This window comes from Theropithecus gelada, chromosome 10, assembly GCF_003255815.1.
Source record: "Theropithecus gelada isolate Dixy chromosome 10, Tgel_1.0, whole genome shotgun sequence".
Classification (NCBI taxonomy): Eukaryota; Metazoa; Chordata; class Mammalia; order Primates; family Cercopithecidae; genus Theropithecus; species Theropithecus gelada.
The window spans coordinates 33,858,446-33,886,343 of record NC_037678.1 but is presented as its reverse complement, the minus strand read 5'-3'; the positions used below and the strand labels follow the sequence as shown (position 1 = coordinate 33,886,343).

General features: G+C 54.6%; 1 protein-coding gene across 7 annotated transcripts; it reads left to right on the top strand.

Annotated features, from left to right (window-relative positions):
* Window positions 1-1,022: 1,022 nt before the first annotated feature.
* Window positions 1,023-27,898, top strand: TOP3B (DNA topoisomerase III beta). 7 transcript variants are annotated; one of them, XM_025398779.1, is made up of 20 exons: window positions 1,023-1,136; window positions 1,417-1,452; window positions 8,405-8,572; window positions 9,753-9,884; window positions 11,532-11,638; window positions 12,917-12,991; window positions 13,795-13,876; window positions 14,419-14,615; window positions 16,041-16,197; window positions 17,091-17,204; window positions 19,451-19,541; window positions 20,714-20,868; window positions 21,001-21,106; window positions 22,129-22,275; window positions 22,422-22,595; window positions 24,564-24,692; window positions 25,251-25,400; window positions 25,699-25,799; window positions 26,224-26,425; window positions 27,328-27,898. In XM_025398779.1, the coding sequence occupies exons 8-20, from the start codon at window positions 14,443-14,445 to the stop codon at window positions 27,807-27,809; spliced, it is 2,181 nt and encodes a 726-aa protein (XP_025254564.1). In that variant the 5' UTR covers window positions 1,023-1,136; window positions 1,417-1,452; window positions 8,405-8,572; window positions 9,753-9,884; window positions 11,532-11,638; window positions 12,917-12,991; window positions 13,795-13,876; window positions 14,419-14,442; the 3' UTR covers window positions 27,810-27,898. The 7 variants fall into 7 exon arrangements, with proteins under 7 accessions (XP_025254564.1, XP_025254563.1, XP_025254560.1 ...); XM_025398778.1 differs by lacking the exon at window positions 1,417-1,452; XM_025398775.1 differs by lacking the exon at window positions 13,795-13,876.

Genomic DNA, 27,898 nt, shown 5'->3' with positions numbered 1-27,898 from the left:
TGAAACCCCGTCTATACTAAAAAAAAATACAAAAAATTAGCTACACACCCGTAGTCCCAGCTACTCAGGAGGCTTAGGCGGGATCATCCCTTGAACCCATAAGGCAGAGGTTGCAGTGAGGCCACTGCACTCCAGCCTGGGCAACAGAGCGAGACTCCGCCTCAAAAAAAAATATATATATATATATACACACACACACAAACATACATACACATACACACACACACACACATATATACACACACACATATAAATTAGCAGGGCGTGGTGGCGTGCCCCTGTAATCCCAGCTACTTAGGAGGCTGAGGCAGGCGAATTGCTTGAACCCCGGAGGCGGAGGTTGCAGTGAGCCGAGATCACACCACTGCACTCCAGCCTGGGCAACACAGTGAGACTCCGCCTCAAAAAAAAAAAAATATATATATATATACACACACACACACACACACACACATACATACATATACACATATACATACACACATACACACATATATATACACACATATAAATTAGCAGGGCGTGGTGACGTGTGCCTGTAATCCCAGCTACTGAGAAGGCTGAGGCAGGAGAATTGCTTGAACCCCGGAGGCGGAGGTTGCAGTGAGCCGAGATCACACCACTGCACTCCAGCCTGGGCAACAAGAGTAAAACTCTGTCTCAAAATCAATCAATCAATCAATCAATCAATAACTTAATTTTAGAATTCGTCTTCCAGATATGTTTTACACAGATCATTCATTCATTCCACAGATTTTTTTACAGCATCGAAAGAAGCTTGCTATACACACATCGGTACATTTTTATTATTTTAATTATTAACAGCATAGATGTTTTCATGCCAGTTTTCATAATCATTGTAATGATAATTGTCGTGATTGTCTCTCCGTCGGGGGGAAGAATCCGGGTGCAGGGCTTGGGGACCCCTGCGGTCCGCGGCGTGGAAGTGCCGCTTCCTGGGGTGCTCCCGGAATCTGTGAGCCACGGAACCTAAGAACGCCGACCCGCCGAAGCCGGAGGGCAGACGCTGGCACACCGGACGCGGGGACGCCAGAAGCGGCCGGACCCGGAAGTAGGGGTTGCCGGTGGCCGCCCCGGGAGCAAGGACCGGAGCTGGATGCGAGGTGTAGCTGCGGGTGAGCGGCAGGCTGTGGGCCCCTCGCCGGGCGGCTCAAAAAGGCGGGAAGTGCAGGCCTTTTTCTGGCTTGTTTCCTCAACGTTGGCCGGCGGAGGACCCGCGAGCTCGGGAGAGGGCCCGGGCCGGGCTCTGCATTCTTGTTGCCTCTTCCCTGGCGGGGGTGATCCTCTCCCGCGGGGCTTGCTGTAGGGGTTCAGGAAGGTGGAGATGGGCCCGCCCTGTGCCTGCAGGGAGCAGGCGCTGTGGTTAATACTTTTGTTTTCCGAACCCTCCCACAGCAATTTGAGGTGAGGTCTGCTGTCCCAGTCTCACAGGTAGGGAAACTGAGGCTCAGGGAGGCTGTGCAGCCGCCGGGGCCCAGATTGGTGCGGTACACGCCCAGGCAGCTTCCACTCGCCGCCCCCTAGGCCCTGGCTGGGTTTTGAGGGCACCCAGGTTCTCTGACCTGTTATCTGCAAATGAAGTGGGGTACTTTTGTGAACGAATTAGCTGGAATCCAGGGGCAATAATTTCTCGCGAAGTGAAAGGTAAGATGTTCCTCGTCTTGCCTTTTTATCTTCTCAACTTTGGAAACAGGACCTGAGAGGCCAGCCTAACTTGGTCTTGATTGCTAGCCAGTCCTGGGATTCCTTTGCCAAGGTCACCTGACACTAGTGTGAATTGTTCTGAACCTCCATTTACTCACGGTTTTAAAAAATTACAACACCTGCCTTATGGGGTTGTTGGCAAGATTGAATAGTGTTTGTAACTATGGTGTGCCTAGTACAAAGGAGGAGCTTAAGAAATGGTTGTTGCCGGGCGCGGTGGCTCGAGCTTGTAATCCCAGCACTTTAGGAGGCCGAGACGGGCGGATCACGAGGTCAGGAGATCGAGACCATCCTGGCTAACACGGTGAAACCCCGTCTCTACTAAAATATACAAAAAATTAGCCAGGCGCGGTGGTGGGCGCCTGTAGTCCCAGCTACTCGGGAGGCTGAGGCAGGAGAATGGCGTAAACCCGGGAGGCGGAGCTTGCAGTGAGCTGAGATCCGGCCACTGCACTCCAGCCTGGGCGACAGAGCGAGACTCCGTCTCAATAAATAAATAAATAAATAAATAAATAAATAAATAAATAAATAGTTGTTTCCCTCTTTTCCTGATTCTAGAAGTATTTGGTAAAGTTACTGAGGTGGTAAATCCTAGGAATTTTAATGCTCTTCAGACCACTGCTAGGCCTACTCCCAAGCCACATCTGCTTGTTTCTTTTTTTGTGTTTGTTTTGTTTCAGACCGAGTCTCACTCTGTCGCCCAGGCTGGAGTGCAGTGGCGCCATCTCGGCTCACTGCAACCTCCGCCCCCTGGGTTCAAATGATTCTCCTGCCTCAACCACCTGGGTAGCTGGGATTATAGGCACGCGCCACCACCCCCAGCTAATTTTTGTATTTTTAGTAGAGACCAGGCTTCACCATGTTGGCCAGGCTGGTCTTGAACTGCTGACCTCAGGTGATCCACCTGCCTCAGCCTCCCAAAGTATTTGCTCACCGTCTGTTTACCATGAGAATGAAGAAAGCAAAACCCCTGTTCTCGTGCTGCTTACTTACATTCTAGAAGCTGTAAGACGAGCCAAATAAGTAGATGGAGGCTGTACCAGGTGTAGTGGTGAGTGCTACGGGGAAGCATAGCTGGGCTGCTGTTCCATCAGAATGCTCACAGAGGCAGGGCAGGATCAGGCTTGGGGCACGGGTTCTAGAACAACCAAGTCCAGCCACTGGAGATCTGGTCTCTCTGACCCCACAGTCCCTGTCTAGGATGCTGGCAGGACTGCCTGGTCCCTGGTGTGTCCTCGTTATGTCATACATAATTGCTGGCTACTCTGTGGCATAGACATGAGAAAATCTGAGGAAACATTTTAAGACAAAACTTCCTACTTTGAAAGAGATGGGAAACTTACACCCTCACAGAACAATCCGCCTCTGCTGCGAGTTTTCCCTTTTGGCCTCTGGCTTCCCAGGGTGAGGGAAGGGGAGTACCTAGGTCTCTTTTAAACCTCACTTCTGGGCCTCTGATTTTGGTAGAATCAAAACTTCCGCAGAATAGAGAGCAGAGGCCAGTCACAACCACCTTGGTTGTTCATTCGTTCACTCAGCAGGCATTTAATGCACGCTGGGTGCCAGAAATAGGGCAATGAACCTGACAATTGTGGGAGAGACAGACGGCTGACGCCAGATGCAGTCTTCAGGAGGGGGAGGGACAATTGTGGGAGAGACANGACGGCTGACGCCAGATGCAGTCTTCAGGAGGGGGAGGGACAATTGTGGGAGAGACAGACGGCTGAGGCCAGATGCAGTCTTCAGGAGGGGGAGGGACAATTGTGGGAGAGACAGACGCTGAGGCCAGATGCAGTCTTCAGGAGGGGGAGGGGCAGGGGTCAGAGCAAGTAGACTAAGGGGGAAAAGTGGCCTAGGCTGAAGCCTGCTGGCACATGGGGAGGAAAGGTGGGTGCGCAGCAGAGCTGTGGAAGATGCAGCTGGAGCTGTCATGGGCCGGAGAGCACATCTGCAGACAGTACCATCATTCCTCAAGGCCTAGGCTCTCACTCTGGGATGGTTGTGTATTTAGGGGAAGCATCCACTTACTTATTTTGAGGAAAAAAGCAAATTGTCATTTTATTTGGGGCAGCTTTCTGGTCAAGCTTACTGATTTCACTGTGGTCCTGTGATCTCTTAAGTGGGGGACAAGGTTGACAGCCCAAGGCCCACCTCAGACTTCTTCCCCCGCACAGCATGACGAGCAGCAGAAGCCCCTTTAGTGAAGGAGGTTCCTTTGGCATCCTTTCTGAACAATGCCCTTTCCAACCCTCCTTTATTCTTCTGGTTTTATTTTATTTTAAAGTCCCCTGTCTTAGTTCTTGTTCCTCAGTCACTTGCGTCCAGGTGCTAAATGTAAAAGGTACAAAAGAGAATGTGGTGAGGAGGCCTCCCCAGCCCTGACCTCCAGGCCCTAACACCCACTCCAGGTGACTGCTTGGACTGTTTGTTTTATGTTGTATCCAGACATATTGCCTCTTCATAATCAAATGCACACGTGTGCACACATATGTGTGATCACAGATGGCAGTGCTCTTTACACATCGTTACGTGCCCAGCCTTAGCATGGTTTATCTCAGTGATCTGATCCACGTTAGTGTGTACCAAGCAGATACTTTCCTTTCTAATGCTGCCAGATGCTCCACTGTAGAGAATGCCATGCTTTTTTTTTTTTTTTTTTTTTTTTTGGAGACAGAGTCTCACTCAGTCACCCAGGCTGGAGTGCAGTGGTGCAATCTTGGCTCACTGCAAGCTCCACCTCCCGGGTTCACGCCATTCTCCTGCCTCAGCCTCCCGAGTAGCTGGGACTACAGGCGCCCGTCACCGAGCCCAGCTAATTTTTTGTATTTTTAGTAGAGATGGGGTTTCACCTTGTTAGTCAGGGTGGTCTCCATCTCCTGACCTCGTGATCCTCCTGCCTTGGCCTCGCAAAGTGCTGGCATTACAGGCGTGAGCCACCACGCCTGGCCAGAGAATACCATGCTTTTATTTAACCACCTCCCTGTTGACAGACATCAGCTTGTTTCTAATCTTTTATCATGATTGATAATGCTGCAGAGAACTCCCCAGTGATGTGGTTCATCACGGGCACCACCATGCCCAGCCTGAGTCCACTCCAGCGCTGCCCTGTCCTGCTTCCTGGGGACTCAGAGTCCACATGGACAGTTTTGCCAGGGCCCACCACTGACTCCTGTGACTCTCACCGGGTGACTTCACTTTCCACCTGTCTCACAGCCCTTGCCCTCCCTGGGTCAGCATGCCAACCTCAGGCCCCTCTGTAATTCCTGTTTCTTTCCGGTGGCTTTCGGGACCCTACCCCTCCTGACTCACCCTGCTAGCTCCTCATCTCCCGACCCCCAGCCTAGGCTTCTTCCACATTGCTGCCACCTCCTCCAGGCCACCCAGGCTGTCCAATGGGCAGGTCACATTTAACACACCTGAAGTCTCACTTCAAACTGCCAGTCCCTTCTGTCATGCCTAAGCCAAAGCCATGGGTTGTCCCTTTTGCTTTTTTGTAAAGACGAGGTCTCACTGTGTTAACCAGGCTCTTCTCAAACTCCTGGCCTCAAGTGGTCCTCTTGCCTTGGCCTCCCAAAGCACTAGGATTACAGATGTGAGCCCATGGCAGGTGTGAGCCCATGCCCAGCCCCTGCCTCAGATCATTCTTGACTCACCTTCCCCTCCCTCTCCCATGTCCCTCCCATCCTAGGTCTGCCTAGACTCTGACTTCCCTCGCAGCCTCCACCACTGCTACCCAGGGCCCAGTCATCCTCTTCTATGTGGCAGCCAGAGACGTCCCTTTAACACTTGAAGTCAGATTATCCCACACCTATGCAAACCCTCTGCTGCCTCCCAGCATCCTAGAGCAGACCCACATTCTACACCCCTGCTCCCTCCCTCAGCCCCACGAGCCGCTGTGCCTAACCATCTCCTCCCCAAGGACCTCACCTTCCCTGCTCCTGCCTGGACTCTTCTCCTAGGTGTCACCCAGCTCTGCCGTGTCCCTCCCCTGCTCCCATACTACAGCACGCGTTCTGGGAGGGCAGGACCTGGTGTTGCTTTGTGCTGTGTTCCCTGCATCCTGGACTAGGCCAAGCATGTAGTAGGTGCTCAATAAATAACTGGACTATTACGTTCATTCCGAGGAGTGGAATTGCTGGGATGTGCACTTGTACTTTGAGAGGGATCGCTGAATTGCTACACATAGAGGTTGTTCCCATTTAACTTCCCCACACCCTCGTCTGCTGTGTGTGCAACGACTTTGAGTCTCTCCCTATATGATAAGCACAAGCTCATTATAGTTCTGAGTTTCTTCCGTGAGTGTTGTTGGACATGATGTGATACCACAAAGGTATTTACGTGGTTGTTGTTTTTTTTTTTCTTTTTTTTTTTTTTTTTGAGTTGGAGTCTCACTGTACTACACAGGCTGGAGTGCAATGGCATGATCTCGGCTCACTGCAACCTCTGCTTCCTGAGTTCAAGCAATTCTCATGCCTCAGCCTCTCAAGTAGCTGGGATTACAGGCACCCACTACCACACCTGGCTAATTTTTGTATTTTTTTTTTTTTTTTTTTTTGAGACGGAGTCTCGCTCTGTCGCCCAGGCTGGAGTGCAGTGGCCAGATCTCAGCTCACTGCAAGCTCCGCCTCCCGGGTTCCCGCTATTCTCCTGCCTCAGCCTCCCGAGTAGCTGGGACCACAGGCGCCGCCACCTCGCCCGGCTAATTTTTTGTGTTTTTAGTAGAGACGGGGTTTCGCCGTGTTAGCCAGGATGGTCTCGATCTCCTGACCTTGTGATCCGCCCGTCTCGGCCTCCCAAAGTGCTGGGATTACAGGCTTGAGCCACCGCGCCCGGCCTTTTTTTTTTTTTTTTTTTTTGAGACAGAGTCTCACTCTGTCGCCCAGGCTGGAGTGCAGTGGCGCAATCTCGGCTCACTGCAAGCTCCGCCTCCCGGGTTCACGCCATTCTCCTGCCTCAGCCTCCTGAGTAGCTGGGACTACAGGCGCCCGCCACCGCGCCCGGCTAATTTCTTTTGTATTTTTAGTAGAAACGGGGTTTCACCGTGGTCTCGATCTCCTGACCTTGTGATCCGCCCGCCTCGGCCTCCCAAAGTGCTGGGATTACAGGCGTGAGCCACCGCGCCCGGCCTAATTTTTGTATTTTTATTAGAGATGGGGTTTTGCCATGTTGGCCAGGCTGGTTTGAAATTCCTGACTTCAAGTGATCTGCCCGCCTCGGCCTCCCAAAGTGCCGGGATTACAGGCGTGAGCCACCGTGCCCATCTAGGTGGTTGTTTTTCTTCATGCGGAGATTATTTTATTTTGCTTTTATTTTTTTTGAGACAGGGTCTTGCTGTCACCTAGGCTGCAGTGAAGTGGCTGTTCTATCTGCAGGTGTAGTCATGGCACACAACAGCCTTGAGCTCCTGGCCTCAAGCAAGCGATCCTCTTGCCTCAGCCTCCTGAGTGGCTGACACTATAGGCATGTGCTACCACACCCGGCTCATGAGATTTATTTTAAAAGCACATGTTTTTCCTAATATTTTTCTGGTTTCATTGTTTCTACTCAAACCTTTGCTAGATCTGGAATCGGTTTTAGTGGGAGTTAGGAAACAGGAGTCTAACTTTATTTTTTTTCCCAGCAGGTTTCCCAGTTGTCTCAATACAAGTCTTTTTTTCTTTTTTTAATACAATGCTATGTTTATAAACATCAGTGCTACATTTATAATGATTGAAAAAACAAAAAGGGTTCATGTGGTTTTCTTTTACTTGGCTAGCAGGTATTGAATGTCATGTGTCGGGCACAGAAAGCTGTTGCAAAGACCAACAGTGATTCAGAACAAAGCCCATCATGTCCTATTTCGGGGGTGAGGTAGTCGCTGATGATGGCATAATGTGAGTGGGTTGGAATGGTGACCTAGCCCAAGAACCGTGAGCACAGGAGGGCTGACTTATCCTGCCGGTGGTGTTGGGAGACTTGAGCTGGGCCTGTGGGCCGTCCAGCTGCACCCTCCAGGCCTGGTGGAGCTTTCTCTCAGGCAGGGGAGCACAGGCACAGAGGCTTCAAGTGAGTGTTTGCTTAAATGATGATATTTGATTTAATTTGGCCAGAGCATGGCCTGCAAAGCAAAAGGTGGAGTGGAATAGGTGGGAGATAGATGTGACAGAGCCCTGATGTCTGCTTGGTGCTGGACCGACTAGCCAGAGGGTCTCAGGCCCATCATGGATCAGAAGGACCTGGGGAGCCCAGCCTGGACATCTGCATTTTGTAAAGTGTCCTGGGGCATCCAAGTGCTTAGCTGAGGGGGTGGTGCTGCTCTCGGCCATGATGGTTCCTCTCTCCAGGTGAGTCCACCTGTAGGTGGAAGAGCCAGTCCAGAGAGGAGGGCCAGGCATCCACCTGGCCTGACCCATCACTGGAGATCCCCAAGTCCCGGCATCTTCCTAGCATGGATTTAGGAATCAAGTGGACCTAAGGAGCCAGATTCCCAGGATCATCTCAGCCACTTCAGTTGACCTGGTAGTTTTGTTTTTGTTTTTGTTTTTTAATCTCAGATGTCTTCAAGTGTCCCTAATTCCCTAATTTTTCTTCTTCTTGCCTCAGGTTGGTCTTGTTTTTTCTTTGTTAAAGTGAGTTTCCTTGTAGTAGTATAGGTTCTTTTGACAGCATTGCTATCCTGAGTGTCTTTTCTTCTCTTTAGGGGTCAGCATTGATAATAGTGCTGTGCTGCAGAAGAGTGGAGTCTAAACTTTTTCACTGCCACTGCCCCGAAACTGGAGCGTAAAGGGCTGAGACAAGATGAAGACTGTGCTCATGGTTGCCGAAAAGCCGTCCTTGGCACAGTCAATTGCCAAAATCCTCTCTAGAGGTAGGAGAGACCAGCCCTGCGCATGCTTTCTTGCTTTGGTCTGTAAGCACAGCCGTTTATGTGTTACAGGACATTTCTTTTTCCTAATGTGACTCCACCCTGGCTGGGGTAGATTGGTTCGGTCAGCAGGTGGTAATGAAGCATCTCAGTATGTCACAGTGGGGTGGGTGCATTTGCTTCCATTCCTGGCAGTGTGCCAAAGCTGGGGTTCCCAGAAGGCACAAGGCACAGCTTACAATGAAGTGGAAGGACAGTCATTGTCCACATGCCGGGCCTGGCAGGGCTGTTAGGTATACGTAGCAGAAACCAGCCCTGGAAGGAAGGAGACACAGCCAGGACCACAACCCAGTTGAGGTCTGATGAGGCTATGTCCCAGGCATCGTCACCCCTGGATACTCCCACTGTCCTGTGGACCTCACGTCACTCCAGAGTAGCCAATGGACTGAGCTGTGGCCACAGACACTACTGAGACACCAGGGAACTGGAGAGGGAATGTCTGCCACTCACCCCCAACTCTGGCCACTGGGGTGGTTGGTAGGGTGCTGTTTCCCCCCATCTTTGAATTCCCTCCAAATAGGAAGAGTTTGGATGCTGGGTACCCAGAAATGACAGGCACCTACCTGACCTCCCCTGGCTCCAGCAGTTGAGGGGGGAAGAGACCCTCGTTCAGCTGAGAAGGCATGGTCCGCAGAGGACAGGAAGCCCCAAAAGTGGTGCCCGGTGCCCGGTGCCCAGAACCTGAGAAAGTACGGCTGAGTGTGGTCAGTGGAGAGGGTGAGAATTCAACAATTAGAAGGTCCCTGGTAACCTAGAGTAGATCTAGAGTCCCATTTTAGTAAATGATGAATAACATTTCAATGAAGTGAGGCAAAAATGGAATTGAAGAGTGAAAACATAAATACAGAGGAAGAGCCCACCCCTGCCTGCCTGCCCCTGGCTCCTGGCAGCCTGGGGCTCTGCATCAAGAGTGCTCTGTGCTAGGTTGTTGGCAGATGCTGTTTTCCCTGAGTGCCGTCCCATCTCTTAGTGCCCAATTACCCTCAGCAGTCTGCGGAATGCTGTCACTCACCACTCTGAGGAAGGACTCTGGCCCTCTGGGAGGTGGCATCCAGGCCAGGGTCTCCACAGTGTCTTCAGCTCAGCTGAAGCAGCCAGTCACTTTGTGCTTCCTCATCCCCAGGGAGCCTGTCCTCACATAAAGGGTTGAACGGGGCCTGTTCAGTCCACGAGTACACTGGGACCTTTGCTGGCCAGCCAGTGCGCTTCAAGATGACGTCTGTCTGTGGTCACGTGATGACCCTGGATTTCCTGGGTAAGCCTCTCTACCCTCCATCCTACAGAAGGGAGTTCTGCGTGGCGCTGGCCAGGGTCCATTTGAAGCCAGGAGATTCCTCTAGGCAGGGAAGTTTGTCCCAACTCCATGAGTCATCAGGCCAGCAGATCATGGAGTGGTGATGAGAGGGTTCCTGGGTGCGGTGCCCAGAACCCAGGCTCTGGAGCTCAGCCCTGGGTCCCCATCATAGCAGCACCCCCTAGTCACTGCATTCCCTGTGCACCGTCCTATGTAGACAAAGTGGCGGCACCTATCTTAGGAAGGGCTTGACCTGTGCAGGCATTTGAGAGAAGCCTGCTGCTGTTGCCGAGTTGACCATCGTCTGTCGGTCATTTGGTGGCTGTCGTTGTCATTCCTATATTGTTACTGTTATCAATTACTTTGGAAGTGCTGGTATTAGTGACCTACTGGGTGTAGGTGTGGGGCCGTGTGGTTGGCAAGAGTCTGATCCAGGCTCTTCCCCCTGCTCTGCCAGCTCACTAGCTGGAGACGAGGGCACTGACAGCCTCTGTGAGTTTACACTTCTCGTAGTGAAATGGGTCTCACAGCAATGTCATCTGCTTCCCAAGACTGTAAGGATTCAGTGTGACAGTGAGGGCAGAGCACTCGGCACTCGGCAGAGCACACGGCAAAGCCTCGGCCCTTGTTCTTGCTGCTCATTGATGACAGTGATGACAATGATGGTGACTGGGTTGTGTGGCTGAGCATTTGGACCCCAAGTTTTATCTCCAGCTGGCAGATGGGGAGCTGGGATTTGAATTTGGCTCTGTCTGACCCCATTCTCCCAGGATGCAAGAAATGGGGCCTAGGAGGATCGCCTGAGCCCAGGAGTTCAAGACCAGTCTGGACAACATAGTGAGACCCCTGTCTCTACAAAAAAAAAAAAAATCTTTTTAAATCAGCCGACATGGTGGTGCGCACCTGTAGTCTTGGGAGGCTGAAGTGGGAAGATGGATTGAGGCTGGGAGGTCGAGACTGCAGTTAGCCATGATCGTATCACTGTACTTCATCCTGGATGACAGAGCGAGACCCCTGTCTCAGAAAAAAAAGAAATGGGCCTAAAAGAAAGCCAGACAGCTGAGCATGCAAGAACTGGGCCTCTGTAGATGAGTAGGTGAATGTGCTGGGCATGAGGCTCAAAAAGATGGGTCCTTTAACAGGAATGACTGCGCACATGTGTGCCCCCACAGAGTGCTGGGTGGCAGGATGGAGTTCCAGAAACTCAGGTTGGAAGTGTCAATGAAGACACCGGTGGTCGGGTCCAGTGCTCAGGCAAAGAAAGCCAGCCCAGGAATGATGCTCCCAGCCACAGGGAAAGTCCTGGAAGTGAGGCCAGAGCGGCAGCCCCCGGAGAGCTTGCTTGGCTCCTGTGGTTGGCCGGAGTGTGGTGTCAGCTCAGCAGCCGAGCAGAAAGGAGGCTGGAGGGAAGGGGGTTACCAAAGGCCTGAACCCACATCCTGGCTCTGCCTCTGATCATCATGATGACCCTGGGCAAATTGTTCTCCAAGCTTTCCCCTCCTCATTTGTGGGATGAAACCAACATCATCCTGGGGTTATGATGGTCTCGGAGGTTGAGCCCCTGTGAACTGTGAGGTGTGACTCAATGTCACTGTGACTGGTTTGTAGGAAAATACAACAAATGGGACAAAGTGGACCCCGCAGAACTGTTCAGCCAAGCTCCCACGGAGAAGAAGGAAGCTAACCCCAAGCTGAACATGGTGAAGTTCCTGCAGGTGCGTGGGGCTGGCCTGGGCATGAGCACACCCGGGCTCCCCACCCTCCACAGCTGTCCTTGCCCACCCTTGTGTGAGTCCTAATCCCCCTTGGACAGGGGGGCCTTTGCTAGCTCTTTCTGTGAGTGCCCCCTGCTGGCCCATGAGGCACCTGCAGGCACCCCCAACACACAAGGCAGTTGCCATTGCCAACCCTCAGTCCTGGAGAGCAGGCCTTCTGCTTTTAAAATAGCTTGTTTGGGCCGGGCGCAGTGGCTCACGCCTGTAATCCCAGCACTTTGGGAGGCCGAGGTGGGCAGATCACCTGAGGTCAGGAGTTCAAGACCAGCCTGGCTTACACGGTGAAACCCCATCTCCACTAAAAATACAAAAAATTAGCCAGGTGTGGTGGCGGGCGCCTGTAGTCCCAGCTACTGGGGAGGCTGAGGCAGGAGAATGGCATGACCCAGGGAGGCGGAGCTTGCAGTGAACCGAGATCGCGCCACTGCGCTCCAGCCTGAGCGACAGAGCGAGACTCCATCTCAAAAAAAAAAAAAAGGCCGGGCGCGGTGGCTTAAGCCTGTAATCCCAGCACTTTGGGAGGCCGAGGCGGGTGGATCACGAGGTCAGGAGATCGAGACTATCCTGGCTAACATGGTGAAACCCTGTCTCTACTAAAAATACAAAAAACTAGCCGGGCGTGGTGGTGGGCGCCTGTAGTCTCAGCTACTTGGGAGGCTGAGGCGGGAGAATGGCGTGAACCCGGGAGGCGGAGCTTGCAGTGAGCCGAGATCACGCCACTGCACTCCAGCCTGGGAGCACAGCGAGACTCCGTCTCAAAAAAAAAAAAAAAAAAAAAAAAAAGCTTGTTTGGCTGGGGGTTTTTTCCCCTTAATTTTAAAACAAATGCATACAGATTATGGAAAATTAGAAAGTGCAGATAAGTAGAAAGACAAAAAAATTATTCATAATCATATTAGCCAAGACAACTGCTGTTATCATTTAGGGTTATTTCATTGGAACCCTTTTTCTAGGCAGTTTTGGGGTTTAAGATCATGTTGCACTTACACTTTTTTTTTTTTTTGGTCCAAAAAACATCAATTATAAACTCAATTGTTTGCTGTTGGCTGAGCCAGCCTCACCACAGCCAGCTACCAGTCCTCCTACCTGAGCCCAGGTACCAGTCCTCCTAGCTGAGGTTCAGGGCCTGGGACCAAGCCCTGTCCTGGATGGGAGCACGGGGCAGGTGGCATGGGCTGGGTCTGCAGCAGGTGCATGTGAACGTGTGCTGTGTGGCAGGTGGAGGGCAGAGGCTGCGACTACATCGTGCTGTGGCTGGACTGCGACAAGGAGGGGGAGAACATCTGCTTTGAGGTGAGTATGAGGCTCAGTTTGGTCCTCACTTTTGGCATTTCCGACGCCAGCCCCAGACTGACACCAGCAGTCACACCATTCCTGGGGCCAAAGGAGGGAGTAAACTGTACTGGTTTAAAAACACCTCTCCCCTCCCTTTATTTTGAAATTCCATAGATATTTTTAACTGCATCGGCTGTATTAAAGGTGGTCAGTTGTGCCTCTGCTTGCTGGGGCCACACAGTATGAGTGAACATAGGAGGGGCGAAATTGGGTGGATGCAGGTTTCAGAATGGGACTGTCATGGGGCAGCTTGGTGTTCAGCATCCTGTGCCCAGCGTGACTTCTCAGGGACCTTGGGTTGATGCTGGCTGATTCCCGACCTCAGCACTGAGCTCCTTTTGCAGGCCTCGCTCTGCTCATCTCCTGCCCCACCCAGGATGCCTCCCGCCTCCAGCCAACCCCGGGAGCCCTGCAGAGAAGCAGGTGGCAGCTCCCTGTGCACACCCCATGCCCCATGCTTGCCCTGGCCATGGTGCCCTCACAGTGGCCATGCCTGCTGGTCTCACTTGGTGCCCTTCAGGCTATTGTTCCCTATGGGTCGCCCCTGTGCTCCTGTACCCCCAGCTCTCGCCTGTGGCTCAAGAGCTGGTCAGTGAGACAGAGCTCAGGCACCTGGCGTTGCAGTACAGCACCCTCAGCAAATTCGATCACACTCTGTCTCTTCCCAGATTCCCTCCTCCCCTGCAGGGCGGCTCCTCCCTGGGGGCCTTTGCATCTGGGAGTGGAGAATGGGGGCAGCTCATGGGGCTTTCTCCCTTCAGAAATGAAGCCACTTATTCCCAGTAAGGAAGCTGCGTGGCCAGGCTCCGGCGGCGACCCTAGTCCCACTGCACGGCCTTCCTAGTGAGTCTCGGCTCCAGGACCCCTGCTGTGCTTTAGCCCGAGCTGCCCCCACCACAAGCTGGGACCACCCGTGGCCTTCCTGCTCTTGCCCATTTCCTTTCCCCTTCATTCTTTTCTCCTTCCCTGTCTTTTCTTCAGCCTCTTAAAATTTCCACCCACCCCTCCAAGCCCTCCCTCCTAGAAGGCAGGGAATCGGGTCATGTGGGATGGGTCTGGGGACTAAGAGGTCCCTCATGTACTTGGCAGTAGCATTTCCTGATTTGGTGGGGATGAAAGCAGAGGATTAGAAGAGAGAGGTCGGGAGTAAGAAGGGAGTGTTCGAATATGTTTCTAGATGGGAGGAAAGGAAGCCATGTGGTGGGGTGGTATGGAGTGCTCAGGGCTTCTGGAAAGCCAGGGGGATAGAGGAGGGTCTGACAGGGGCAGGAGAGGGGGCTGAGCACACGTGTTCTTTGCTGGAAGGAGCCAGGCTTCACAGTGGGGTGGGGAGCTGTGGCAGGGATCTGGGAGGTGGGTCACAGCTGGCCACTCCCCACCCCCAGGTTCTTGATGCTGTTCTGCCCGTCATGAACAAGGCCTATGGTGGTGAGAAGACTGTGTTCCGGGCCAGGTTTAGCTCCATCACAGACACAGACATCTGTAATGCCATGGCCTGCCTGGGTGAGCCTGACCACAACGAGGCGCTCTCAGTGGATGCTCGCCAGGAACTGGACCTGCGAATCGGCTGTGCATTCACCAGGTGCTGGCCACACCCACGGAGTCCTGGGCACACCCTCACTCTCCCTCAGCCAGAGACCTGCCTCTACTGGTCCCCCTCAGGAGCCCCTAGGCCTCCCAGAGCCAGGATGAGCAACAGGGGATTTCACCAACCCTGAAGAAGGCCGGGCACAGTGGCTCACACCTGTAATCCCTGCACTTTGAGAGGCCAGGATGGGAGGATTGCTTGAAGTTGGCAGTTTGAGACCAGCCTGGGCAGCATAACAAGACCCCATCTCTACAAAAAAAAAAATTATTTTTTTGAGACAGAGTCTTGCTCTGTTGCCTAGGCTGGAATGCAGTGGCACAATCTCAGCTCACTGCAACCTCTGCCTCCCAGGCTCAAGAGATCCTCCTACCTGAGCCTTCCACTACAGGTGCTACAGGTATGCACCACTATGCCTGGCTAATTTTTGTGTATTTTGTAGAGACAGGGTTTCACTGTATTGCCCAGGCTGGTCTCAAACTCCTGAGCTCAAGCAATCCGCCCACCTCGGCCTCCCGAAGTGCTGGAATTACAGATGGGAGCCACTGCGCCCAGGCTAAACAAAAATTTATTTTTTTGTTTGTTTGTTTTTTGAGACAGAGTCTCACTCTGTCATCCAGGCTGGAGTGCAGTGGCACAATCTCGGCTCACTGCGACCTCTGCCTCCTGCATTCAAGTGATTCTGATGCCTCAGCCTCCCGACTAGCTGGGATTACAGGCGTGCGCCACCACTCCTGGCTAATTTTTATACTTTCAGTAGAGATGGGGTTTCACCATGTTGGCCAGGCTGGTCTCAAACTCCTGACCTCAGGTGATCCGCCTGCCTCAGCCTCCCAAAGTGCTGGGATTACAGGTATGAGCCACTGTGCCTGTCCAAGCATTTTGTTTTAATTAGCTGGGTGTGGTGGCGTGAGCCTGTAGTCCCAGTTACTTGGGAGGCTGACGTGGGAGGATCACTTGAGCCCAGGAGTTCAAGGCTGCAATGATCTGTGAATCCCCATTAATGCATTCCTGCTGGGTAACACAGCAAGACCCTGGCTCTACAAAAACCAAAAAGACCTAAAGAAAACTGTTTATTTAGCTGACAGAGATCACCTATGCCCTGCTCGACAAAGTGTGTTTGTCCATGCTTTGGGGGTCCTGAGGAGAGTGTGCGGTAGATAGAATAGAATAGAAGGCTCCCTGGCCCGAGACAGTAGAAACCTCTGTCTACTCTATCACTGGCTCTGTCACCCATGTACACACATGAATCCTCCCTAAGGCTATGCCCACTCTGCTCCCACTGACTTCTAAGCGGGGACACCACCTGGTGCCACCTCCCTCACACACCACCCCTGGCCTTGGGCTGGACTCACATGGGTGGCCATAATAGTGTCTTGAGTGAATCAGTGACCAAAATACCTTTCTCTCCACTCCCTCCAGGTTTCAGACTAAATATTTCCAAGGGAAATACGGTGATTTAGACAGCTCTCTCATCTCCTTTGGGCCATGTCAGACTCCAACCCTGGGATTCTGCGTGGAGAGACATGATAAAATCCAGTCCTTCAAACCAGAGACCTACTGGGTGCTGCAGGCCAAGGTTCCTTGCCTTTCTCTATGCATGCTGGGGCTTTCTGGGTTTGGGGCACGGATTCTGAGAGCCTTCCATCATCATCAGCTGGCAGGCCCCAGGCTGAGGGCAGAAGCGTGGACAGGTATACCTGGAAGTGGTCTGTGGTGCCCAGGGCTGAGGGACCCCAGCCTTCATGGGGATAGTGGGAAGAGACTGGGCCTGTATGTGCTGAATCTGGATAAGGGGGAACGAGTTCAGCTCTGGCAGTGCAGGGTGAGGTCACCCCACATGAATCATAGTGGCTGCAGTGGTCAGGTCCAAGCACTGGACTGAGGCCATTGACTTTCAAACTTTTTAAAATTCCTGGAACCCTTTCTTCAAATAAAAACCTCCACGGAAGCTCACTGTAAGACTTAATACAGCTAGGCACAGTCACTGATGTCTGTAATCCCAACAGCCTGGGAGGCTGAGGCAAAAGGATTGCTTGAGGCTAGGAGTCCAGGGCTACAGTGAGCTACGATTGTGCCACCGCACTCCAGCCTAGCAACACAGTGAGACCCTGTCTTGGAGCTGCTCTGGCTTGGGACCGCGGTGGGGGCCATACCTACCACTGGCCAGGCACTGGGGATAGGCAGGGGTGGTGTGAGAAGTAGGGGCTCATGTGCTTCTTAAGGACACATCAGCCTCAGCTTCGGGCTGCCTTCCTGAGACTGACTGCCTGGTTTCAGGGCACGGGGTGGAGAGGGCCAGATGTCAGCTTGCGTATCTGCCCGCCTGAACAGGTGCAGCTGTGAGCCATTAGAGCCAGGGCTGTTTTGCTCCCAGACAAGGAACAGCTTCATCTGTCCTGGTTCTTCCTGGCGTTGGGTTCACCTGGAGACTTTTTCTTGCGCGTTCACCCTTTATGCTTTTTCTTGCAGGTTAACACTGACAAAGACAGATCTCTCCTTTTGGACTGGGACCGAGTAAGAGTGTTTGACCGGGAGATTGCACAGATGTTTTTAAACATGACAAAGCTGGAGAAGGAAGCCCAGGTGCGCCTGCTCCACCCACACCTACCACAGTTGCCTTGGGTGAGGGTGGCCCTTGGATGCCTCCTGCTGGAGTAACAGCCTGTGATCCTAGGCCATGTCTTCCTCCCCCTTTCTAAAACACAGACATCTTTTTGGAAAGCCGAAAGGTTACTCCCCCATATACTCCTAAGATATTTCTGCCCGATGCAGTAGCCACAGTGTACTGCATGCCCACTCCATACCAAGCACTGTCCACGCCTGTGACCTTGTCAGACCCCTTCCACTCTCCCCTTTCCACGTGACCCACTAGGCATTACCTCTGTGGCAGGACTCCATCTCACAGAGAGATTCAAGCTAACAACTGTTGAGGGACCTGCGTGCAAATTGATGAAGTTGTCCAAGGTCACAGCTAGCAGGGGATAGGCTTGGGATTCCAATTTCAATCAGCTTGCATGTTTTTATGGGATTATGTTTCTTACTCAGGGTTTCCATGAATTGAAAGGACATGCTGCTTGGCTGTTAGGAAAAGGGCGAGGTGACTGGGCTGCACAGGTGGGGCCATATCTGTGGCTATTGAAGTAAACATGCTACAGGTGTGACAGCTACCAGATCCATTGAAACACAGCCTGGCCTACTTAGCCACCTTCTCCTTGTCCTTCTCCGACGTTCCTTGAGTGCCCTGTTGCCTGCCATGCCATCGTCTCAGGCATCTGAGACTTCTAAAGCTGCTCCAGGCTGTCAGCATTGATCACATTCCTGCAAAGACACTGTTACCACCTCCAGGCCTCATGCCAGGGAGCCCAGCTTCACTGCTGCACGTAACAACTGGCCTCTGTGTTACCACCCACATCTGTCGGTCTGGAATGCAGAAGGCATTGCCATGACCAGCCTACTTGGGATCGACAAGGGCAAGGGCCTGGGGTTGAGTTGTTTGGATTGTTTTTGCCACAGGCAAAACAAAGAGTTGTCTCTTCCAACAAGTGTTCAGCAGAGGTAGAGAGTGGTAGGACCCCAACCAAGCACAGCTCACGGATACACTCCACTAACCTGTATGGTGTTTACACAAATTCCAGAATAGTTACCAGCACTTAAAAATTATGAGATTCCATACGAAAATTCTGCCTTCCAGCTTCTCTTGAAAAAGCAGAAGAGGTAGCAATACTAGCAGGTGCAGGCAGCAGCCTTCCTCACAGCAAGGAGTGGCACTTCCCCTGGGACGGGCCCCACTTGCCATCCCTGTAGCTTGGCGGACGCCGGCTTCTGTAGGATTTCCATCTGCAGCCCTTCTGACTCCTCAATCTTCCAGGTTTTCTCTCACTAGAAAATTCTCCAGAAAAGAATATTCAATCACTTGTGGCCAGGAGTTTGAGACCAGACTAGACAACACAGGGAGACCCTGTCTCTAAAAAAATAATTTAAAAAGTAGCCGGACATGGTGGCACATGCCTGTAATCTAGCACTTTGAGAAGCTGAGGCGAGAGGATTACTTGAGGCCGGGAGTTTATTTAAGACTAGCCTAGGCAACATAGCAAGACCCTGTCTGTACAAGAAATTGAAAAAAAAAAATTGGTCAGACATGATGGGTGTGTGCCTGTGGTTTCAGCTACTCAGGAGGCTGAGGCAGGAGGATCGCTTGACCTAGGAGTTCAAGGCTACAGTAAGCTCTGATGGTGCCGCTGCACTCCAGCCTGGGTGACAGAGCAGGACCCTGTCTCTTAAAAAAAAAAAAAAAAAGGTTGGTTTGTTTGTTTGTTTTGAGATGGAGTTTTGCTCTGTCACCCAGGCTGGAGTACAATAGTGTGGTCTCAGCTCACTGCAACCTTCACCTCCTGGGTTCAAGCAATTCTCCTGCCTCAGCCTCACGAGTAGCTTGGATTACAGGCACGTTCCACCATGCCTGTACATTAGCTTGTACATAAAATACAAGCTAATTTTTGTATTTTTAGTAGAGACAGGGTTTCACCATCTTGGTCAGGCTGGTCTCAAACTCCTGACCTCAGGTGATCCGCCCACCTCAGCCTCCCAAAGTGCTGGGATTACAGGCGTGAGCGCCCAGCCAAAATTTTTTTTTTTTTAATAATTTTCATTCTTTTTCCCTTCCTGGTCCTGAATAAATACTCAATCAAGTCTTTAGACTGTTAGGAAGAATGAGTTGAAGAAACAGGGAAACCAAATGAATGAAATCAGCCCCTTTGTCCATACATCTTGATTCCCTCAATGGTGGTGTCTTCATCCTCCTCCAAATCATTGACTGTCCTGTCTTCCAGGTGGAGGCCACAAGCAGGAAAGAAAAGGCCAAGCAGAGGCCCCTGGCCCTGAACACCGTGGAGATGCTGCGGGTGGCCAGCTCTTCTCTGGGTATGTAGGGACATTTCTCTCAAGTTGCCAGAAGGCATCTTGAGGCAGGTTCATGGAGGCAGGTTCACCCTGGAGCAGCGAGCGCCCAGGGATGCAGCGTGGTGCCCGAGGCTTCGAGGGGATCTGAGCCTCATGAGGATTTCACTTCTCCTTAGGTTGTAAAGGTGGTAAAGTTGGTCACCACCTGAGGGGACATCCCGGGTCCCTGAGCAGCTATCCCTGGTGAGGGGAGAAGCTCCAGCCAGATGTCACCTTGAAGGAACTGGTGTGAACATTGCCCCTCAGCCTTATCTCCTCAGCCTTTTCTCCTTGGTAGCAAGGAGGGTGTCTGGAAAGCTGGTGGTCTCTGGCAGCTGTCAGCCCCTAGGCATTGGTGCCTCCCCCCACAGGGAACTATTGGCAGTGTCCTCTCAGAGTGGTGGCTCCAGCGTCCTCAGAGGGCAGCAATGCTGGGTGTGGTTGCTAGCTAAGCACCAGCCTCTGCCGGTCAGGGAGTAGCAGGATGAGCCCCTCTCGGTGGCCCCAAAGTGCTGTGAGGACAAAAACACCCAAGGGCTCAAAATGGGGCTGCATGGAGCTCTGTCATCAGCCAGCCTTGAGGCATGGTTATGGCTCCGTGGCCAGTGCATGGGGAGTGGTGCTCTGAAGGCCGTGTCTCATCCCCATGGCCATGAGCCCCGTGAGGATGCACTGTGGGGTAGAGTGAGTGGCGTTTCCCATCAGGCCCATCCTGGGTGTAGGATTCAGCCTCAGACAAGGCTGTGTGGCACAGGTGTCCACCCGGCCAGCAGTTCTGCACTCCAGCCATGCCTGCTCAGAGCCACCCTCACCCTCCAGGAGGGGCCGGCCACAATGGGGGAGCCCAAACGGCAAAAACGGGCAGCCCAGTGCACACTCCTCATAGGAGAGGTGGCCTGACAAGTCCCCAGGCCTGGGGCTGTGAGTGATGTCTCACATGCTGGGGGCCAGCCTCACTGCCGGAGCCTTCTCCCCAGGGGGTGCTCGCGCTGCTGGGCACTGCCTGTTCCCTGTGGCACTGCCCTGGCTGACGGGCTCTGGAGGCCTGTGGGGTGTCACAGCCACTGTGTCCATAGGCCACAGTGCATAGGCCAGGGCAGGCACCTGGCCGTCCCCACGTACCTGGCCCTCTGAGAGCCTCCTGTCTCTTGCAGGCATGGGGCCGCAGCACGCCATGCAGACGGCCGAGCGGCTCTACACGCAAGGCTACATCAGCTACCCACGGACAGAGACCACCCACTACCCTGAGAACTTTGACCTGAAGGGTTCTCTGCGGCAGCAGGCCAACCACCCCTACTGGGCCGACACGGTGAGTAGAGCCAGGCCGGCCCCGGCATGTGTCTGTGTCACTGAGGCCTTGGGACCAGGTCTGGTACTTCAGCCAAACCTAGGCAGGCAGCCGAGCCCTGCCGCAGACTCTGCTCTGTCTTCTCTCCCTCAGGTGAAGCGGTTGTTAGCAGAAGGTATCAACCGCCCGAGAAGAGGCCACGACGCTGGCGACCATCCCCCCATCACCCCCATGAAGTCTGCCACAGAGGCCGAATTAGGTACCGCTCTCACCCCATACGCGGCGTGCTTCCAGGGAGGGAAAGGCGACCTGTGACAGTGAAGGTTGCAGGCCCTGTTGGCAATGTGGGGGCACCTTTAGCCTCTGCCTGCCCTGGCTGTGGGGATGGGGGGCCACCTGGAAGATGAACTCCATTACTGTGGGGCCAGGACAGGAGTGAAGAGGTGGCAGCAGGTGCTGTTGCAGGGAGGCGAGGGGGCAGACACCACGGGGACATGAATGAAACCAAGGCAGAGAGTGGTGGCGTGGGGGAGGGGGTGGTGCACCTCCTACCTCCCAGCTGGCCTAAGGTGGTACCCGTGGTCCGAGTGCCAGGAGAAGGCAAATGAGGAAGGAAAAGCAGTGCAGGTCGAGACAGGAGCCACTTGTGGACAGTCTGAGTTTGAAGCAATGGTGTCATGTCACGAGACAGTGGAAGGACAGGCCAACGCCTGGCACCAGAAGCAGGGGCAGGAGGTCGGGCAGGGTACTGGGAGCTGCAGCCAGAAAGGAACCACTGAGGTATGGAGGCTTGTGTTCCCTTCCTCTGCATTTTCTTTCTTTTTTTTTTTCTTTTTTTGAGACAGAGTCTTGCTCTGTCACCCAGGCTGGAGTGCAGTGGCCCGATCTCGGCTCACTGCAACTTCTGCCTCCCAGGTTCAAGCAGTTCACCCTGCCTCAGCCCCCTGAGTAGCTGGGATTACAGGCGCCCACCACCACACCCAGCTAATTTCTTTGTATTTTTAGTAGAGACGGTGTTTCACCATGTTGGCCAGGCTGATCTCAAACTCCTGACCTCAAGTGATCCATCCACTTTAGCCTCCCAGAGTGCTGGGATTACAGGCATGAGCCACCGCGCCCGGCCTTCCTGCACATTTTCTTTCCTCCTTCCCCGGGATTTGCAGCGTGTCCCACACGGCGGCTCTGTAAGCAGGACCTCGCCGCTCGAACAAGAGTACTGGGGGCTCCTCACAGCCAGAGCCCCCAGCTGGCTCCCAACTGACTAGCCCTGGTCTATTGTAGGGGGTGACGCGTGGCGGCTCTATGAGTACATCACCAGACACTTCATCGCCACGGTCAGCCATGACTGCAAGTACCTGCAGAGCACCATCTCCTTCAGGATCGGGCCCGAGCTCTTCACCTGCTCCGGGAAGACCGTCCTCTCCCCAGGTCACACCGCGGGCCCAGCTTTCCTCCCCGCCTTCACGGGCAGACAAAACAAACATTCTACATCGTGTCTGGGGATGGGAGGCCCAGGGTCTGAGGCCCGGGCCACCCAGGCTGGGGACCCTGAGTGGCGGCGCATGTCTCTCCAGGCTTCACGGAGATCATGCCCTGGCAGAGCGTGCCCTTGGAGGAGAGCCTGCCCACTTGCCAGCGGGGTGACACCTTCCCTGTGGGCGAGGTGAAGATGCTGGAGAAGCAGACGAGCCCGCCCGACTACCTGACAGAGGCTGAGCTCATCACGCTCATGGAGAAGCATGGCATCGGTGGGTGTGCCTGCCCAGGCCCCAGAGCTGGCTCCGACTCCAGTACTCAGGCTTCGAGTCTTCTTACAAAGCTGCCCCGCCACCCCTGTGTGCCCAGCCCAGCACCTGTCCACAGGCTGGTGTCTGGAAACTGGTGACCCAGTGTGTGGCCAGCCAGGCAGGTCCACAGCTGGCATCCCCTCCCGAGGCCTGCATTCAGGACCTGGCCTTCCCTGTGAAGGCCCAGATGTGCCCTCGTGCACTGTGGGATGTGCACACACCGACTAATGCCCACAAGGCTGAAGACTGGCCCAGATGCCAAGTGACTCATAGAAATCATATTGGCAGTCTCCTGAGTCCACACAGCCAACCTGGTCTGTCCTGAAATCAGGTGACAGGGAAATGAGGTCTAACAGGAGCTGCTTCCCTGGGAGAGAACAGAAATGCCTGTCCCAGGGACAGGGCTCCCCAAAGGGTGACCAGGAAGTTTCCATGCAAAAACGGGCAGCCCAGGGGAGTTTATCAAAGCAAAAGTGTAGTCACCAGTGCACACTCCTCATAGGAGAGGTGGCCTGACAAGTCCCCAGGCCTGGGGCTGTGAGTGATGTCTCACATGCTGGGGGCCAGCCTCACTGCTGGAGCCTTCTCCCCAGGTGGTGCTCGTGCTGCTGGGCACTGCCTGTTCCCTGTGGCACTGCCCTGGCTGACGGGCTCTGGAGGCCTGTGGGATGTCACAGCCACTGTGTCCAGGCTCTGCTCCAGCAGGTGGACTCTCAGGGAGTGTCTCTCCCCAGGCTGGGGTCCTGGTGACCATGGCGACCTTGGCGGGAGAGCAGAGCTCTGGACTTGCTCCTCTCGGGTCCAGGACACTTGCCAGGGTCCTGAAATAGCCCTCAACCCACTGTGGAGTGTGGGCTCTGCTGCCCTGCGTCCTCTACCGTCTCCCATTGATGGGACACTGGCTCCTGGCAGCCCTGTGCTAGCCAGTGAGCCAGACCCAATCAGCAATACAATTTTGTGACAGTGAAGAGGGCTCTGGTGTTACCTTCGCAACAGGAGAGTGGTCAGGGTGGCCCTGTGACTGAGCCCCCAGGAGTGTGTAAAAAGGGCCTGACCAGAGCCACTGCAGAGGAGCCCACACCACGCGTCATGGCGCCTGGCAGACTTGGGGTGGTAACGGCACACACCACCCACAGCCTGCCACACCGGGTGCAGAACTGGCCTCGTGCCAAGAGCCATGGGCCCTCAGCAGGCTCCCTAGCCCCTGAAGGCCAGTTTCTTCCCATGTGAGATTCTCTCTGAGCTACTTTGGGAAGGTGTGTGTCACCTGCCCATGCTGGTGAGCTTGTGGGGAGCCTGAGCCTCCTTTCAGCCCCTCTGACTGGCACCTGCCATAGTCAGAACGCCTCAGCCTCTGCTGCGCCCCTCTGCCAGGAGAGTTCCTCTGGGTGAGAGAGTGGAATCCTGGGGACTGGGAGCCTGCCCTGGGGATCGTGACGGGCATTGCAGAGAGGGAGGAGGTGGGAAACAGGAAGTGGGCACAATTGTCCAGGTTTACGGGAGGGCAGCTCTGCAGTGAGCTTGTAAGCACCTCCGTGTTCTGGTGGAATGGGGCTCTGGCTCCGGGAGCAGGTGGGTGCCACAGGATCCAGGCAGGAGAAGCCATAGAAGTCACATTTACCAGGCACAGAATAAGGCTGTGACCTCGGAGAGTTCCTTAACCTCTGAGCCTGTCGTCTCTGCCGCAAAGCAGGAGTAGGCACCCCGTGCAGGGAGGGCTGCCTTTGTGTTCTCAAGGCAGAACATGAAATGCATGCAGTTGGTGCCCAGCACAGTGCAGGGGGTGCTCAGGGCACAGCCCTCCCTCCTGTGGCCCAGAAGCAGTGAGGGGGCCTGAGCACCAGCAGCCCCGTGACAGGTGCTACAGCACGTGGTTCAATGGGGCATGTCCAAGGCAGGCCAGGAACCCTGGGGCCTTGTACATTGCAGGCACAGATGCCAGCATCCCTGTGCATATCAACAACATCTGCCAGCGCAACTACGTCACCGTGGAGAGCGGGCGCCGGCTCAAGCCCACCAACCTCGGCATCGTCCTGGTGCACGGCTATTACAAGATTGGTGAGTTCCTCAGTCCTGCCTCCAGGGCCCACAGAAGCTCCCTGACTTCTCCCTGGGCGTCGGCTCTGCTGCCTGCTCCAGACAGGCCCCTGCCCTGCAGTGATCCCCCAGCCCCACACACACTCCCTCAATACCCCCAGGACCTGCCCAGAGCAGGAGCTCAGTGTGTTTGAAGGCTGAACAGACGTGTGAGGGAACCAAAAGGGGAGGCAAAGGTGCCTCAGCACTGTTCCCTGGAGGTTCCCCAGGGGCCAAGGGGAGAGGGAAGAACACAGAACTGGCCCGAGGGCGGCCTGGAGCTCATTTGTGATGTGGTTCTAGCCACAGGACGTCCCTGGCCACTCTGCCTGAGATTTCCAGGTGGAAAATCAGGAAAGGTCTGGGGTCACAAGAGCCAGCCTGGTACCATCTGAGGCCTTGGACTGGTGGGCAGGGCAGAGGCCAGGAGGATGGGCCAGAGCGGGAGAGGTGAACAGGGCAGTAGCCCTGCCTGGGAGGGGGTGGCATGGCCCTGGGTGTGAGTGCTCAGGGCAACATCTGCCCCCTGCCCGCTTGCAGATGCAGAGCTGGTGCTCCCCACCATCCGCAGTGCAGTGGAGAAGCAGCTGAACCTGATCGCTCAGGGCAAGGCCGACTACCGCCAGGTCCTGGGCCACACCCTGGACGTGTTCAAGAGGAAGTTCCACTACTTTGTCGACTCCATTGCCGGTAGAGTCTGCCTCCGGCCTGCCCCTCACCAGCGGGGTGTCTCTGTCAGTGCTACCAATACCTGGGGACCTAGGTCCCCACATGGGACCAGCTCCCAGATCTGGGCTCCATAGGCGAGGGCAGTGACACCTCCTGGCTGGGTTGAAAGAGCAGGTGCAGGAACACCATACACGGTCGGGAGCATGCGCCCCTGACACACGGGGCAGTAGAAACCACTACCTATAGGGACCCTTTCATACTCGGAGCCTTCTGCTGGAGGCTGGGAGGGAGATGACTCCTGCACTCTGCTTGCCCGCAGGCATGGATGAGTTAATGGAGGTGTCTTTCTCGCCGCTGGCGGCCACAGGCAAGCCCCTCTCACGCTGTGGGAAGTGCCACCGCTTCATGAAGTACATCCAGGTAGGTGCAGGGAACACTAACTCAGGCAAGCTTCCTCACCCCTGTAGGCCTCAGCTTTATCACTGGTCATGCAGGAATCATGTTCTTTGTCCTGGTTGTCACAGAAGAATGAGCATAAAGCAGCCTTGCCAAAAAATATCCAGTGTCCCCATGTCCCCTAGAACACACAGCCATTAGGCCACGCAAACACACGTGGTTCGTTTTTCCCGAACACCATGCCATTTGCCATCATGGGCATTAACGTACGCACAGAGATTTTAGAACTGCCTTTATCTGCACACATGGAGCAAGGGCCGGAGACTCATACTCCTTGCCTGGCAGTGTGTCACGGGTTCTGCATGACAGGTTACATATTTTGTATTATGAGAGGAGTGGGGATGGTGGCCCCAGTGACCCTCACGCCCCCTGCCTGGCATTGCCGCAGGCCAAGCCAAGCCGCCTGCACTGCTCACACTGCGATGAGACCTACACACTGCCCCAGAACGGCACCATCAAGCTCTACAAGGAGCTCCGCTGCCCTCTGGATGACTTCGAGCTGGTCCTGTGGTCATCAGGCTCTCGGGGCAAGAGCTACCCACTGTGCCCGTACTGCTACAACCACCCACCCTTCCGAGACATGAAGAAAGGTGAGTGCGGCCGCTCCCTCCTGCCCATGGGTAACAGCAGTCTCTGTTCAGTGCCAACCGCTGCCTTGCACCAGGATGGACTCTGAGGGGACCCCTCACCCTGGCCTTTCCTGCACTCATTGGCACTGAGACGAGAGACCCTGGATGTAGCTGGGGCACTGGTCAGGCCTCAGGCAATGCTGCCACCCCCTCTCTGTGTCAGAATTGAGCAGGCAACCCTAGTCCACCCTCAGGACCTGGGCACAGGTGTGCAGTGCTCCCTCTGGAGCTGAGTGAGCAAAAGGATGGCACAGTCGGGGGACCCACCCGGTGAGCAGGCACCCCCAGTCAGCATCCACCACTGTCCTCCATCCTCATCCTCATCCTCATTACTGGAGGAGGGAGTGCATGTGTCCAGGCAGGCAGGACAGAGAGCACCAAGCCGGACCAGGAACCAGCAGGAGTGAGGTGTCTGCCCACGTTCACCATGTGCTCTGCAGAGAGCCCCCTCAGGCCTCAGTCTGCACCCATGCTTCTGGGAAAGTGAGACCCCATGCCCGCTCTCCTCCTGCCTCCAGAGCAGCTGACAGGGTAGTCCCATGTGGCCCAGTGACACGAGGGTCATGTGGCATTACCAGTAACGAGCTGTGGCAGCAAAGCAAAGCGGGGATGGAGTCGACAGAAACCCACTGGGATGGCACCAGCAAGGGGCCTTGAAAGTTGAGAAGGTTTCAGATAAGCAAAAAACGGGGGTACTGGCAACCAGGAGCCAAAGCATGAGTGAGGCTGTCCCCAAGAGCGAGGCCAAGAAGAGTTCCTTCTGCTGGGACAAAGGATCTAGGAGCTTGAGGCATTGGGAGCAGGCCACAGGGGGCAGGTGGGCACAGTGGGCATGCCTTTACGGGGCTCCCCTCTCCCACCAGGCATGGGCTGCAACGAGTGTACGCACCCCTCCTGCCAGCACTCGCTGAGCATGTTGGGCATCGGCCAGTGCGTGGAATGCGAGAGCGGCGTGCTGGTGCTGGACCCCACCTCGGGCCCCAAGTGGAAGGTGGCCTGCAACAAGTGCAGCGTGGTAGCGCACTGCTTCGAGAACGCCCACCGCGTGCGGGTGTCAGCCGACACCTGCAGTGTCTGTGAGGCCGCCTTGCTTGACGTGGACTTCAACAAGGCCAAGTCCCCACTCCCGGGCGACGAGACGCAGCACATGGGCTGTGTCTTCTGTGACCCCGTCTTCCAGGAGCTGGTGGAGCTGAAGCATGCGGCCTCCTGCCACCCCATGCACCGCGGCGGGCCAGGGAGAAGGCAGGGTCGAGGGCGGGGCCGGGCCAGGAGGCCCCCTGGGAAGCCCAACCCCAGACGGCCCAAGGACAAGATGTCAGCCCTGGCCGCCTACTTCGTATGATGGCCCTGTCCTCCCTCACCCAGGCTGCAGTGCTATGCAGACACCTCATGGCACTTCAGACTATTAAAATGCATTTTACCTTCTCCAGA

What these genes read in the sequence shown, in the direction of transcription:
- TOP3B (XM_025398777.1), top strand. Translation starts at nt 8,503, where the DNA reads ATGAAGACTGTGCTCATGGTTGCCGAAAAGCCGTCCTTGGCACAGTCA. An exon ending in ATCGGCTGTGCATTCACCAG is followed by an intron (nt 14,616 to 16,040) that starts GTGCTGGCCACA and finishes CACTCCCTCCAG; the next exon opens with GTTTCAGACTAAATATTTCC. An exon ending in GAAGACCGTCCTCTCCCCAG is followed by an intron (nt 22,276 to 22,421) that starts GTCACACCGCGG and finishes ATGTCTCTCCAG; the next exon opens with GCTTCACGGAGATCATGCCC.